The 12,624-nt window shown below is 45.5% G+C and overlaps 1 protein-coding gene across 1 annotated transcript in view; it reads left to right on the top strand.

Moving 5' to 3' along the window:
* Positions 1 to 318: 318 nt before the first annotated feature.
* Positions 319 to 12,624, top strand: part of Ube2e1 (ubiquitin conjugating enzyme E2 E1) — a 51,945-nt gene continuing 39,639 nt past the window's right edge. Inside the window, exons 1-3 of the mRNA XM_051206758.1 lie at positions 319 to 482; positions 1,059 to 1,243; positions 5,457 to 5,507. Of these exons, the coding sequence (XP_051062715.1) occupies positions 1,092 to 1,243; positions 5,457 to 5,507 (203 nt within the window). The 5' untranslated portion in view covers positions 319 to 482; positions 1,059 to 1,091. The remainder of the gene's footprint in view (positions 483 to 1,058; positions 1,244 to 5,456; positions 5,508 to 12,624) is intronic.

Here is a 12,624-nt window from a genome sequence, read left to right as displayed (position 1 = left end):
TTGCTTTTTGTTTTTTGTTTTTCTTTCTCTTTACACCGGTCACTTTTGAGGAGGAGTCAAAGTCCTCCAGGAGAGTACCATCCTTTCCCCACACCGGCCACCTCACCCCCAGCCCTTTCCTAAAGCCCTCCTGGGAAGAACTTCCCCCTCGGCCACCCCGGGTTCCACCTGGCCGCAGTCGTCCCCCCCATCCAGCCGGGCTCCCTCGGCTCCGCCCGGCTCCGGGTCCCCAGGCCACGCCGGGGTCGCTCGGGGCTCCCGGGCCGCGGCCCCCAGGTGCGGCGGGGGAGGGGCGCGGGGCGGGGCGGAGAGGAGGAGTGGCGCGGAGCGTGTGCGGCCGGGGAAGCCATTGCCTGGTTAATAGTTGCTGTTGCTGCACTTCCGCTTCTCTCCCAGCGAGAGCGAGACACGAGTGGCCAGGCCCAGCCGCAGCCGCAGCAGCAGCCGCCGCGGCGGCACGGAGCAGCCAGACACAAAGAGAGGTGCGGGGGCCCCCGGGGCGGGCGAGCGGGCGGGCCGCGGGGCCTGGGGCCGCGGGGCCGGGGGCGGGCGGCACCGCCGGGCCGCGGGCGGCAGGGCCGGGCCGGGGGCGCCGAGGGCCGGCCGGCGGGGATGGGGCGGCGGGCCGGGGCGGCGGGGACCGCGCGAACTGTCAGCGCGGCCCGGTCCCCGCGGGGACCCGCCCGCCCGGGGCGCATTGTGCGCGCCGGCCTGCGAGCGCAGCCCCGCGTGGCCGGGCCTGGCCGGGCGCCGTGTCCCCGCGGCCCACGCGGCCCACGCTCGGCTTCCTAACCCACTCTCCCTGCCCGGCTCGTCCCGACCTCGCCAAACTCGAGCGGACGCGGGGAGGCCTTGGGGACGGCGGCGGCGGCTCCCGGCCCTACCCGGGCCGCCCCCGCGCGATCGCGGCCCCCGCGGATCTTCGGCCGGTGCGGCGGTGGGCCCCGATCCTCTGCAGGGCGGCGGGGGCGGCCCGGCCCGCGCCCTCCTGACAGCGGAGTTCCCTCTTTGCAGCGCCTGCATGGTCTGTGTTTCTGTTTTGTTTCCTCCCCCTGCAGGGGCCGTTCGCGGGGTGGGGTGGGGGGTTCGCTATGTCGGATGACGATTCGAGGGCCAGCACCAGCTCCTCTTCATCTTCGTCCTCCAACCAGCAGACCGAGAAAGAAGCCAGCACCCCCAAGAAGAAGGAGAGTAAAGTCAGCATGAGCAAAAACTCGAAGCTCCTCTCCACCAGCGCCAAGAGGTACCCCACTCCTTTCTCCGGGCGTCCTAGCTTCCCAGTTGCCTCGTGCTGCATGTCAGGGAGGGTGGCTTCAACGACGGTCTCATACGTTCCCAGGCAGGAAAATGGGGCATGGAGTCCCTCCCACCTGTTTTCTCTCCTGTTTGCTGTTTCTGGTTTTGTTAATACCCTTGTCCATATGCAGCAGTGTGGCTCGCCTCGTCCATTTCTTGTTGAAGTTTCGGGAATCCTCATTACTTTTATGAGTGACTCTGAATGTGATTTCCAGAGTCGAGTCCTGGTAATCAGGAATCTGTGACTCCCCAGAGGCTGTCACCCTCCTTAATAATTAAGGGCACCCTCTTCCCAGGAACTCGTGTCAATGAATTTTGACCATCTTTCTTCCTCACCTGTTGCAGGGATGATGCTTTCTGAATAGAGTTTTCTCCGTAACTTGCTTAAGGAATAATCAACTCCCATTGGTGGTTAAGAAACTGAGGTGGTGTTTTCTGGTGGAATTTGAAGAGCCTTTTCTGGTTTGGGGTAGATAAATGAGTCAGTAAATACTGTTAAATGATTATTTCAGGTATTTGGGGAGATAGTTTCTTTGTTTAAAAACTTCATTTCGATAGTTTTCAAGGAGACCTTGTTATTTTATTAGACAGAGCCTTTGGGAGTGAGCCACTCACTACACAAAGGGTTAGCCTCTTATGTAAAAAGACAGGTGAATACTTTATCAACCTTGAGTGACAATCCCCGACCTCAGTAGTCTAGCAGATACCTGGGAACCCCCTGACATCCTTTCAAAAATCCTCCTCTTTTCATTGAGATAGTTGACCATGGTAAGGAATGGAATCTGTGGGGTAGAATTTAAAATGAAATTGAACATCTAAATGGCTTTGGCTCTCTCCACTGAGTAGTGAGCCTGGAACTCAGATTGACAGTTTGTTCTGTCATTTTCTCTGACCTGAAATTCTTGGTGTACTGTTTTAGTGACCTAGCTGGCCTGATGTAGTGGCTTCAGCCCATTCTAAATAGTTAGTGTTCAGGTCTTGAGAGGGTGTGGAGCTGCCTTGGGAAGATTGTTCTCATTTTCAAAGAGTTGGTTTGATACTATCTCAGGCCCTCTGGAGTCTTAACTGGCCCTCTTTGATTAAGCCTATGTGAAATGTCTCTGAGCCTGGGTTCTCCCTCCTTGCTGAGGATGGTCCTTCTCTCTCCCAGCTCTCTAATCTCTCCATCCTCATTCTGCTTTTGACCCGCCCCTTAAGTCAGTGCAGCTTTTGCATTGTGATAGAAGGCCCTTGGTGTGTTTGTGACTAGAGTGGGAGGAAAATAACAGGTATAAAAAAGTAGAGTATAAACAGTTGGATTCCCTGTGGATACAGTTTGTCTGTTTATGCTATGGGAGTTAAAAACTTAGTTCTGGTCATGGTGGTACAGGCTTTTGATCAACTCAGTCCTTGGAAACAGAAGCAGATAGATCTCTTGTGAGTTCAGAGTCAGCCTATTCTACATAGACAGGTCCAGGAGGTCTGGGTATAGATGAACACACTGTCTCCAAAACAAAATGCCAAACAAAAAAAAAAAAAAAACTTTACTTGGTATCTCAGATAGTAAGTAGTCCCTGTTCAGTCCCCAGGTCTGTAATCCCAGGGCTCTGCCAGGCCAGAAGATCAATCCACAGTCATCCTTGCTTGCAGTGCATTCTTGAGTTGGAGACAGGCTCTCCTGCAGTCAGGACCTCATGCAGTCCAGGCTCAGCTATCTGAATGGCATTAGATGTTCCCTTTCCAAAGGTTTTTGGAGAGTAGGAAGAAGCCAGCTATACTGTACCAAGCATTGCCACTTTTAACTGGCACCTCTTCCCCAGTGAAAGGGAAAACAAATTGAGTGGTGGCTGGACAAGTTCCTACCCTTAGAAAAACTTCGGAAATAGAGAAACATCCATTGTCATTCAGATTGCCAGCCTGAGACCTTATTTGGAAACAGCTAGTAAAGAAATGTTGGAAGTAGAAATAGGGGCTGGGGAAGAATAAATAATAATTTTGCCTGTAAACTAACATGTTTTATGTGTCTTTTAATGCACCACATTTAGACTCCTAGATACCTTGCTGAAATAGTAGCTATTTGTGTTAAATAAAGCAGAGCTAAGGTTAACATGAAAAGGCGAAAGTAGAAATGGTATGTAGGAAAGGATGAAAGGGAGAATTGGGATTGGCGTTTGATGTAGGCCTGTTCTACATCATTGGTTCAGATGGTAGGTACTGCCCATGGGATTGGAAGGGGCACGTGTACAGGAGGAAGCTAGAATCAGCAGACTAAGACAGTGGTTCCTAAGCCTGGGCAGAGGAGAGCCGAGAGCAGAGAGAGGCGAGGTGAGCAAGACTCTTGGATTAAGCCTTGGAGTCACTGGTAGATCTCTGATCAATGCTCTGGAAATGGTGCAAATGGCGCTGTTTAAGATTAAATGACCAAAACTATCTGGTGTTGCCCTTTAAAAATTATATCATAATTTTGTGTGTATTCCTGTGGTGTGTGTGTCCAGGCATGTCAAGGCTCATGTGTGGAGGTCATGTGTGCAGGAGTTGGTTCTCCATGTGTAGGTCCCAGAGATTGAACTGGGGTCATGTGAAGGATGGCAGCAAGCACCTCTGGCTGCTAGCCATCTCACTAGCCCTGGTATCCCACCCTCTTAAGCACTAAAGGAGCAACTGTCTTTTCACAAGCTTGAAGGAGGACATGTTTGCGTTCTGACAGATCTGAAAACTGTCAATTCCAATAAGTACAAGAATCCGGAAACTGGGGCTCCAAACTTTAGTTTAACACCCTGAAGTGAATGAATCGGTGGATGCAAATGCATATGGACTGAAATGCTTCCTGGGAGTGATAGAATTTAGCAGGGCACTAATAGATGTCAGTACAGACTGGGTGTTCTAAACTGGACCACATTTGTAGGGACAGGAAGTACCCTTCAATTGGAAAGTTTGAAGAACTTCCCCAGCCACCACTCAATTTGTTTTTCCTTTTAACGTGGAAGAAGTGCCTGCTCAAAATGTCAGTTACAGCTGGCCTCTTCCTCCTCTTCGGGAAAAACTTTCTTTGGGAAGGGAAAAACATCCATTGTCATTCAGATTGCCGAGTGTGTTGGCTTTATTTTTACTACCGAGTTGCCCTGATGGATTTTTTTTTTTTTTAAGTTTTAACAGCCTGGTAGGCGGAGAAGTTATAAAAATAGTCTTCCTTTAGGAGAGGCAGTCTAAGGCCCCAAACTTGGTCGTTTTAATTGGTGCCCTAAGCGCCTAGGTAAGCCGAAGACAAAGGCCTGGCTCGGTGTGAACTGTCAGTGGCTTCGGCCTAGGGGTGGGGGATGGGCTCTTTGTGAGGTGAGGAGGTGCGGAGAGGCCGGTGCGGGCCTGCGGGCCGCCCAGTGAGGCCGCCTCGGCCGGGCCGGGCGGCCGGGGAGTGGGGCTGGGAGCGGGCAGGCGCGCGCAGGGCGCAGGTGGCTGGTGCACCTTGCGTGGCCGCCGGGGGTCCCGCCGCCCTCAGCCCCACCCAGCACTTCCTGCACCGCCCGACCCTTGCCGGCGGCGGTCACTGGGGCCCGAGCGGCCATGTTGGCTTTGCCGGGAGGTCACCGCTCCTGGGTGCAGGGTCCGGGTCTGAGAAGCACTTGACCTGCGGAGGGCGCTGGTGTGCGGGTGCCGGGTGCCGGCCCGGGGCTTGGGCCAGAGTGCTGGTCTGTGGGGCAGGGGCCGGCGGGGGGCGCTGGCGTGCGGGATCCCGGCCTGAGGAGGGTGCCGGTCTGGGGCACCGCCTGAGTGGTCTCGGTCTGCGGGGACACACAGCTGTGGCGGGCCCTGGAGGTGGGCTGGTGTACAGAGACCTGGTCCTGGCCAGGGTGGAGGGGGGATGGCAGGGCAGGCTCACTGCAGGATAATGACGTCCCGTTCACTAGTGCTGAGAACTGGGAAAACAGCAATGAAGAAAAATTTTAATTGTTTCTTAAGTGGAAAACACCCAGAGGACAACTGCCCTAGTGTGCTGGGCAGTATGGAAAGACCGAGGCTGTCCGAGCGTGGGAGATACATCTAGTTGCTCCCCTGTACCGGAAAGTCTCCCCAACCTGGGACCCCAGGGTGTCTTCTCATTCCTCAATGGATGGAGTAAGGTGGGCTGCCAAACTTGGTGTTGAGAGGAACCTCAACTAACTTTCTGTTTCTCAATCTCCCAGGATCCAGAAGGAGCTGGCAGACATCACTTTAGACCCTCCACCAAACTGCAGGTGAGTTGCCTATGGATTGTTGTCCTCTCAAAATTCTCCTGACTTCTGTTTTCTATTATAGAATTTTGCTTCTCATCTATGATCTGTGTGTATTTGGTGCTAACAGCAGATACCAAAAGTATTGGCATGCTGTGGGTGTGGTACACACAAACTCGGGACTGTCGGAAAGTCCTGGATTTATACTGAGTGTGGGCACTTGTGTATATGAAACAAACTGCAAAGTTAAGTTGAAGAAGCCCCCTTTTGTAAGCTATCTGTGGGTAACGTCGCCTTTAGAAATTTTGGGTTAGAATTGATATGCCGGAGTAAGCTCATTGCAGGGCTACTAAGATGCTGGAGTGAGGAACGGAAACAAGCACTAGACCCTCAGATTTACTCAGCTGTATTGGACTTTTGGCAAAGCAATGCAGGAAATAGCTTTGGGAATAATTTTGTTCTAAATTATTTATTTATATATATATATATATATATATATACATATATGTATGTATATATATATTATTTATTTATTATTTATTTATTTTTCGAGATAGGGTTTCTTTGTGGCTTTGGAGGCTGTCCTGGAACTAGTTCTTGTAAATCAAGCTGGTCTTGAATCCATCCACCTGCCTCTGCCTCTTGAGTGCTAGGATTAAAGGTGTTGGCCCCCACTGCCTGGATTAAACTCTTAAAATGTGGTGTTTTGTTGATACTGTGTAATACAGAGTGTGTATGTGTATATTTCAGTGTGAAAACTGTAGCCAGCTTCCAAAGGGTGTGTTGATCGGTTGGCTTTATTTAAAAATTGTCAGTTTTGTATTTTTTGAGTCAAGGTGCAAAGAAGTTGTGGTTTGTCTAAATTAATAGTGAATTGTTGAAGGTCTACAGACTTCAGCAGAACCAGGTCCAGCCTTGAGTGGAGACAAGATTTCATTGGTGCTTTACATTTTTACAGGTGGGGGTTACTGGCAGATACTTAGAAGACATACGCAGTGAGAATGGGCAGGCAGTCAGGATGGAAGCTAAATTGAAGTAGTTTGCTTTTAATACTCATGTTTTAAAGCCATGATTGGTGAATTAAAAGCAAAATTTAGTGTTGCTGTTTTGTTGACTCTTCATACTCAGTGTGTGTGACTGACTGACTGCATGATGTGTGCGTGTGGATGTTAAAAGACAACTTTTGTGGAGATGGTCTCTCAAACTTTTATGTGGGTTTTAGGGATCAAACACAGGTTGCCAGGCTTGAGCTACAATGTAAGCATTTTCCCCACTGAGCTGTCTGGGCTCACCCTAACGATTCTATTTTGTATGAATTTGTTTTTAATGTTGATCAGATTTGCGGCACTTTTTAAAATTTTGTCCCTATTTGTGAGAAGTCATTTTGAATATTAGGTTTTTTTTTTTTTTTTTCCTTGAAGCATTGTCTCAAACTTGTTGTGTAGCTAAGGATGACCTTAAGTTTCTGATCTACTGTCTACCTTCTCCTCGGTGCTGGCATTAGACACGTGAGCTACCATACTGGCTTTATGCCAGGCTGAACTCGGCTGCATGCATGCGCTCTACCAATTGAGCTATATTCCCTGTAAGATACTTTTAAACTGTGCTCTTTAACCCAGCCCGTACTTATTCCAGGCTTTCTTTTGTAGCTAATAATCTTTTCAGTGGTTGAGAAAGTGGAGAAATACTAAGAACTGTTTAGATGAAAGCCTGAGGTGTCCCTTGGTTGTTTGTGTGGAAACCACTGATGCTCCCCACGGTAGGTCTGTGCTGTAGCTGCCGCTGCTGCTGGTGTTTGTGTGTGTCTCTTGTGAGTTCAAACAGCTTTAGCTGATCAAATTATAAATCATAGCTTCAGAACTAGTATAATTTATTAGGACATAAATGGTTGTCTTGTGAATAAGTGCTATCAAATTTAAAACTGTAAACAATTTGGAGATTTTCATGAGATTAATCTTTTTTTTTTTTTTTTTTTTTTTCCGAAGCATGATAGCATATTCCAGTTCTTGTCATTGTAGCAGAGTTCACTGTGAGAGGTTTGTGTTTTTGAAGTGTGAAGGGCGTGTTATCTTTGTAAATTCCTTGTACTCACCCCTTTAAGCTGAAACCTTTGTTTTATTACCTGTGCCTACCCTGGATAATCTACACTGGATGGTGGGGTGACAAATCTTACTACACTTAAACATTTTGGGAAGAGTGTGATTTCCAAGAACATATGAGGTATCTTTATTGTACAGAAAGGTAGTTATTTATGCTGCCCTTTATAAATAACAACTGCTTTAATTTCTGGAGATATTGCCCACTAGAGCTTTTAACTCAGTGGCTCTCAACTTCCCAATACTGAAGCCCTTTAATATAGTGTCTCATGTTGTGGTGACCCCCAATCATGAAGTTATTTTTATTGCTTCTTCATAACTGTAATTTTGCTACTATTATAACTAGTAATGTAAATATCTGACTTGCAAGGTATCTGATATGCAACCCCTGTAAAAGGGCTCTTTGGCCCCCATAAGCATCTTGATCCTCAGGTTGAGAACTGTGGTATGAATTTTGAGTTTTTATTGCCTTCCTATGTTATTACCCTGTATTGTGCTATACTTTCTGTCCTGGGCTCTTGTCTGAGTTTGGTTTTATATTTTGTGATGCTACCTGTATAGGATTTAAAACTAATTTTAAAGTAATATTTGTCTTTCTGTGTATGTGTGAGGATGTACATGTATGACACAGCATGTATATGGATGTCAGGGTAACTTGCAGGAATCCTACTATGTGGGTCTTAGGGACTGAACTCGGGTTTTGAGGCTTGGGGCAAGTTCATTTCGCTAGTGAGCAATTTCACCTGCTCCTCTATAAGCGTTAATTATTTAATATCTTGATGGCCTTTATTGTTGGAGACAGAACAGTTAGCTTAGCTTAGATGCTTTTTGAATCAGCTTCCAATAAAGATGTGTAAATTAAATGATATATTAAGTGTATACATTAATTTTTTCTGGTATTACCCTCTGCATAAGATATCAGTAGTTCCTAGTGAAATTGTAATTTCATCTATTATACGTTATATTGAATAAGCTAACATTGGTTTTAATTTTATGACTTTTAGATATAGTTTACCCTTTTCAGAACTTCTTTCAGGCAGGCAGCCTTCAGTTTTAAATTTAGACACATTAGTTTCTTGAAACATATCAGGTGGCACACAGCATCCTCTCAGTGGACAGCTGCCTCTTCTACAGAAGTCTGGGGGTGGGGGCGGGGGCTGGCTGTGCTGCATGTGTTCACTGGTCTCAGAACTTGACTAAAAAGTTTGCATTCAAAGTTACTGAACTTCAAAACTTGTGTGAATTTTATTTGTTAAATATGTTGTATGAGAAAAGGTAATATACTGAATGGATTCATTTTTTTATAGATTGTCTATACACATGTTTAAGAGTATGGTTTGTGTATGTGCATGTGGTTGATGGCCATGGAGGTCAGAAGAAAGCATTGATCCCCTGGAGCTAGAATTATAGGTGTTTCTGAGCTGCCTATTCTGGGTTCTGAAAATGGAATTTGAGTCCCCTTACTGATCAGCAAGACTACTGAACCATTTCCAGCCCTGGAGACTTTTACAAATATAAATTGCTATTTAGTATTGTGTATGTGAATCTCTCTCTCTCTCTCTCTCTCTCTCTCTCTCTCTCTCTCTCTCTGTGTGTGTGTGTGTGTGTGTGTGTGTGTGTGTGTGTGTGTGTGTGTGTATACACATAGCAAATGAAATATTTCTGCAACTTACCATGCTTTTCCTCTATCATTGGCTTTGTTCTTTTGGGGGAAAGTACTGTTGTGTTTCTTGTAATGATTCCATAAAGCTTGGCTCTATTTGGGATGGAAAAATCATGCATTTTAGATAGCTCATGAACTGTGGGCCACTAGGATCAGGTTTGTACCTGTTATTTGTAGCTTACCGCTCATACTTTGTTAGATTGATTAGCTATAGTCAATTTAAATTATAAACACGAGTGTCTTTGGTAGGAATTTTACTCATCATAACTGGCATATTTTGCACAAGTCCTTTTTACTTTAGTTTTATTTAACAGGAACATCTGTATTATAAGTAAGCCTCTAGTGTAAATGGAAACCTAAAATTCAGAATTTTGGTTGATGTTATTTTAGTTAAACAATTTTGAGATGTCATTAAGCATTTTATGCACAAGGAGAGGGTACTAAAAAATGAGTTTTCCTTTATATAATTTTATTATATTTGTTTTTATTTTACTTTATTTAAGTATATAAAGTTAAGTCAGGACCTTCTCCACTAAGAGCTGTACTTAATCATTAAAGTTCTTTTTAAGATGATTTGAGGTGAAATAACATCATTAAAAAAAGCAAGCAGAACATTTGTCTTATAATTCTCAGCCTTCCTGTTGTTCTGTGCTAAAAGGTCCCAGTGCTTAGTTGCCTGCCTGACAGTGTTGGAAAGTGCAGGCTTTTGTTTTGAGACAGTGTCATGTAGCTCAGGCTGACCTTGAACTTCTGCTTAGTGGAGGATGATTTTGAACTCCTAATCTTCCTGCTTCCACCTTCCAAGTGTTGGGATTACTGGCTCATGCTAGCACACCCTTGTTTTTGAGACAAGTTCTTGTCTCAAAATTCTAGCCTTGAATCCCTGACCCTGCTGCTTGCCTCCTGGTGGGAGTCATTAATCATCACAGTTGCTGTATTGAATGATGGACTTAATGGAGCTGGATAGTGTCGAAGGGTACAATGTTGTAAATGTATTTAATGTCACTGGATTGTATCCTTATAATGTTAAAATGCTAAATTATGTGTAGTGGGTTTGTGAGTGTAGAACCTCAATGGGGGCTGTAGAGGTGATGACTGGGAGTTTAGGGCTTGCTGCTCTTTAGAGGACTGGAGTGTGTCCCCAGCACCTATGTGGGAGGATTCAAAACCACCTGTAGTTCTGCTCCAGGGAGATCCCATGTTTTCTTGTGGCCTCCAAAGCACTTGCATTCACACAGAAGTATACACATAAATAAAATGAATCTTTAAAAACTATTTTAAAAACTATATATGCATATATATATAAATATATATATACACACATACATGCATATATATATTCTTACAGTTTAAAAGGTGGTACTGGTTTTAGAGATTGTTGTAAAAAGGCTGATATTCTCTGCTAGAAACCTTGAGTGCATATTGTATATGAAAAGGAACTAACTTTCAAATGGTTCATAATCTATTAAAGGTGCTATGAAATGTGGAAATGTGAACTATTGAAGTAATAACTGCCAGTGCCATGCTGTAGAGGTTCAGAAAAATGAGAGATGGCTTTGCCCTGGGTGTGAGGGCCATGGCTGGAACACTGAGTCATCTGGGAAGGTTTCAAGAGGGGGGTGGGAATTGGGATGAAGAATGAGGCATAGACTCAGTGAAGGAAACTGCCAGCAGCCGTGGTGGGGGCAGGTAGAGAGGGTTATCTTGCCTTTACTTACGGAGTGCAAAACAAATGGGAGGATGTAATTATATTAAAGATAATATTTGAGTTGCTCTGTTAGGACAAGATCTTTGAATTTCATTTTGTAGACATGAGAGAATCTTCAAAACATTTGAGTGGGAAATGAAACTTTTGTGGGATGATTTGGACAGAGACGAGGATGGCATAAAGTTGGGTAGGAAGCAGTAGGCTTAGAGTTGGCTGCTGTAGGAAGGGACTGAAGACTCTTGGGAGACAGACAGTAGTAGCCTTTAGAGTAGAGAAGAGCGGAGACAGAAAGCAGAAGAAGTAGGGAACTTGGCTGCTGAAGTTCTGGGTTTGGGGGCAGTTGGTAGCTTTAATAGTGAGAGATAGGACAGGAAAGGTGGCTTAGGGGAGGCAAGATCTCTCTCCAAAGTTATTTGTGTTGTGAATTGTATACAATGTCCAGCATGTTGCTGCTACTGTGTAGGCCATCAGTAAATGCTTGTAGTTTGGTTATATATTTGAATCTATTATTCATCAATTATTTAACTCTCAGATCTGTCTGCTTTTAAGTAAGGTTGGGCAAATTGAGTAGATTAAAAATTCCCTGAGAGGCAAAGACAGTGACTTAAGTTTCCTGCATGTTTCCCCCAACTTTTCTGTTTGACGGTTTCAGAACTATAGAAGACATTGGGAGATTAATATGGTGCACACTCACTATCTGTGGAAACTTCATGTTTGTATAGTTTATATATTTTCATTATTACTGTGACAAATACTGTAATCAAAACCAACTTAGTTAGGATAGAAAAGGGTTTATTGCAGCCCAAGACATGTCAGAGTAGGAACTCAAGTAGAAACCTGAAGCCAGGCCTGCCTACTCTTCCACACTGAGTTATCAAGCCATAGAGGAATTCTGCTTGCTGGCTTGTGCAGGCTAATCTTAGTTAACTTTCTTAAACAACCCAGACCACCTGCCAAGGGAATGTTGCCACTACAGTGTATCAGTCAACAAGACTGTCTCCTACAGACTTGTCAGGCCCATCTAGGTAATTCCTCACTTGAGACTCTCAGACTCTAGGTTGTCAGTTTGACAGTTAAGTTAACCAGAACGCATGGTTTCTTTGTTTATGTATTGCAGATTGTGAATGAAAGCCACTTCCATGAAGTGCTTAAGTGTACTGAAATCAAATCTAAAGGGCTTGCCAGACGTGCCAAGGCTGGAGGTGGCTTTGCAAGTCCATATGCATTTGGAAAGTTTTGTGATGATAAAGAAAATGAAATTTTGTGGGAAGAAGAGGGCTAGGAATTGTGTTCTAAAGCTGGTCACATACCATAGTAACAGCGCAGGGAAGTCTCTTAGGCCATCCTGGACTACTGTGCTCTGAGGGGTATCTGCAAGTGAAGGACGGGCAGAGAAAGAAGACCTGGAAAAGAGGAAGCAAAGGAGGAGGAGTAGCCACCAAGGCTCTGGGAGGAGAGAAGGAACTTAACCCTCCCTTAGATTTTAAAATGTAATTGTTGTGGGTGTGTTTTTATAGATCAAGAGAGGAAAGCAAAAAGAGAAGGATGGAGGGGCAAGAAGGAGATGGAACATTTTTCAAACGTAGAAGGCAGTAGAATGTGAAATTGAGGCAGAGAACATTTCTTTTGAAAAGCTGACAGCCTGATGTTCTGGTGGCTGGCAGCTCTCTGCTG

Source organism: Phodopus roborovskii, unplaced genomic scaffold (genome assembly GCF_943737965.1).
Source record: "Phodopus roborovskii unplaced genomic scaffold, PHOROB, whole genome shotgun sequence".
Lineage (NCBI taxonomy): Eukaryota > Metazoa > Chordata > Mammalia > Rodentia > Cricetidae > Phodopus > Phodopus roborovskii.
The sequence above is the reverse complement of the archived record's forward strand: the minus strand, read 5'-3'. Positions and strand labels throughout refer to the sequence as shown.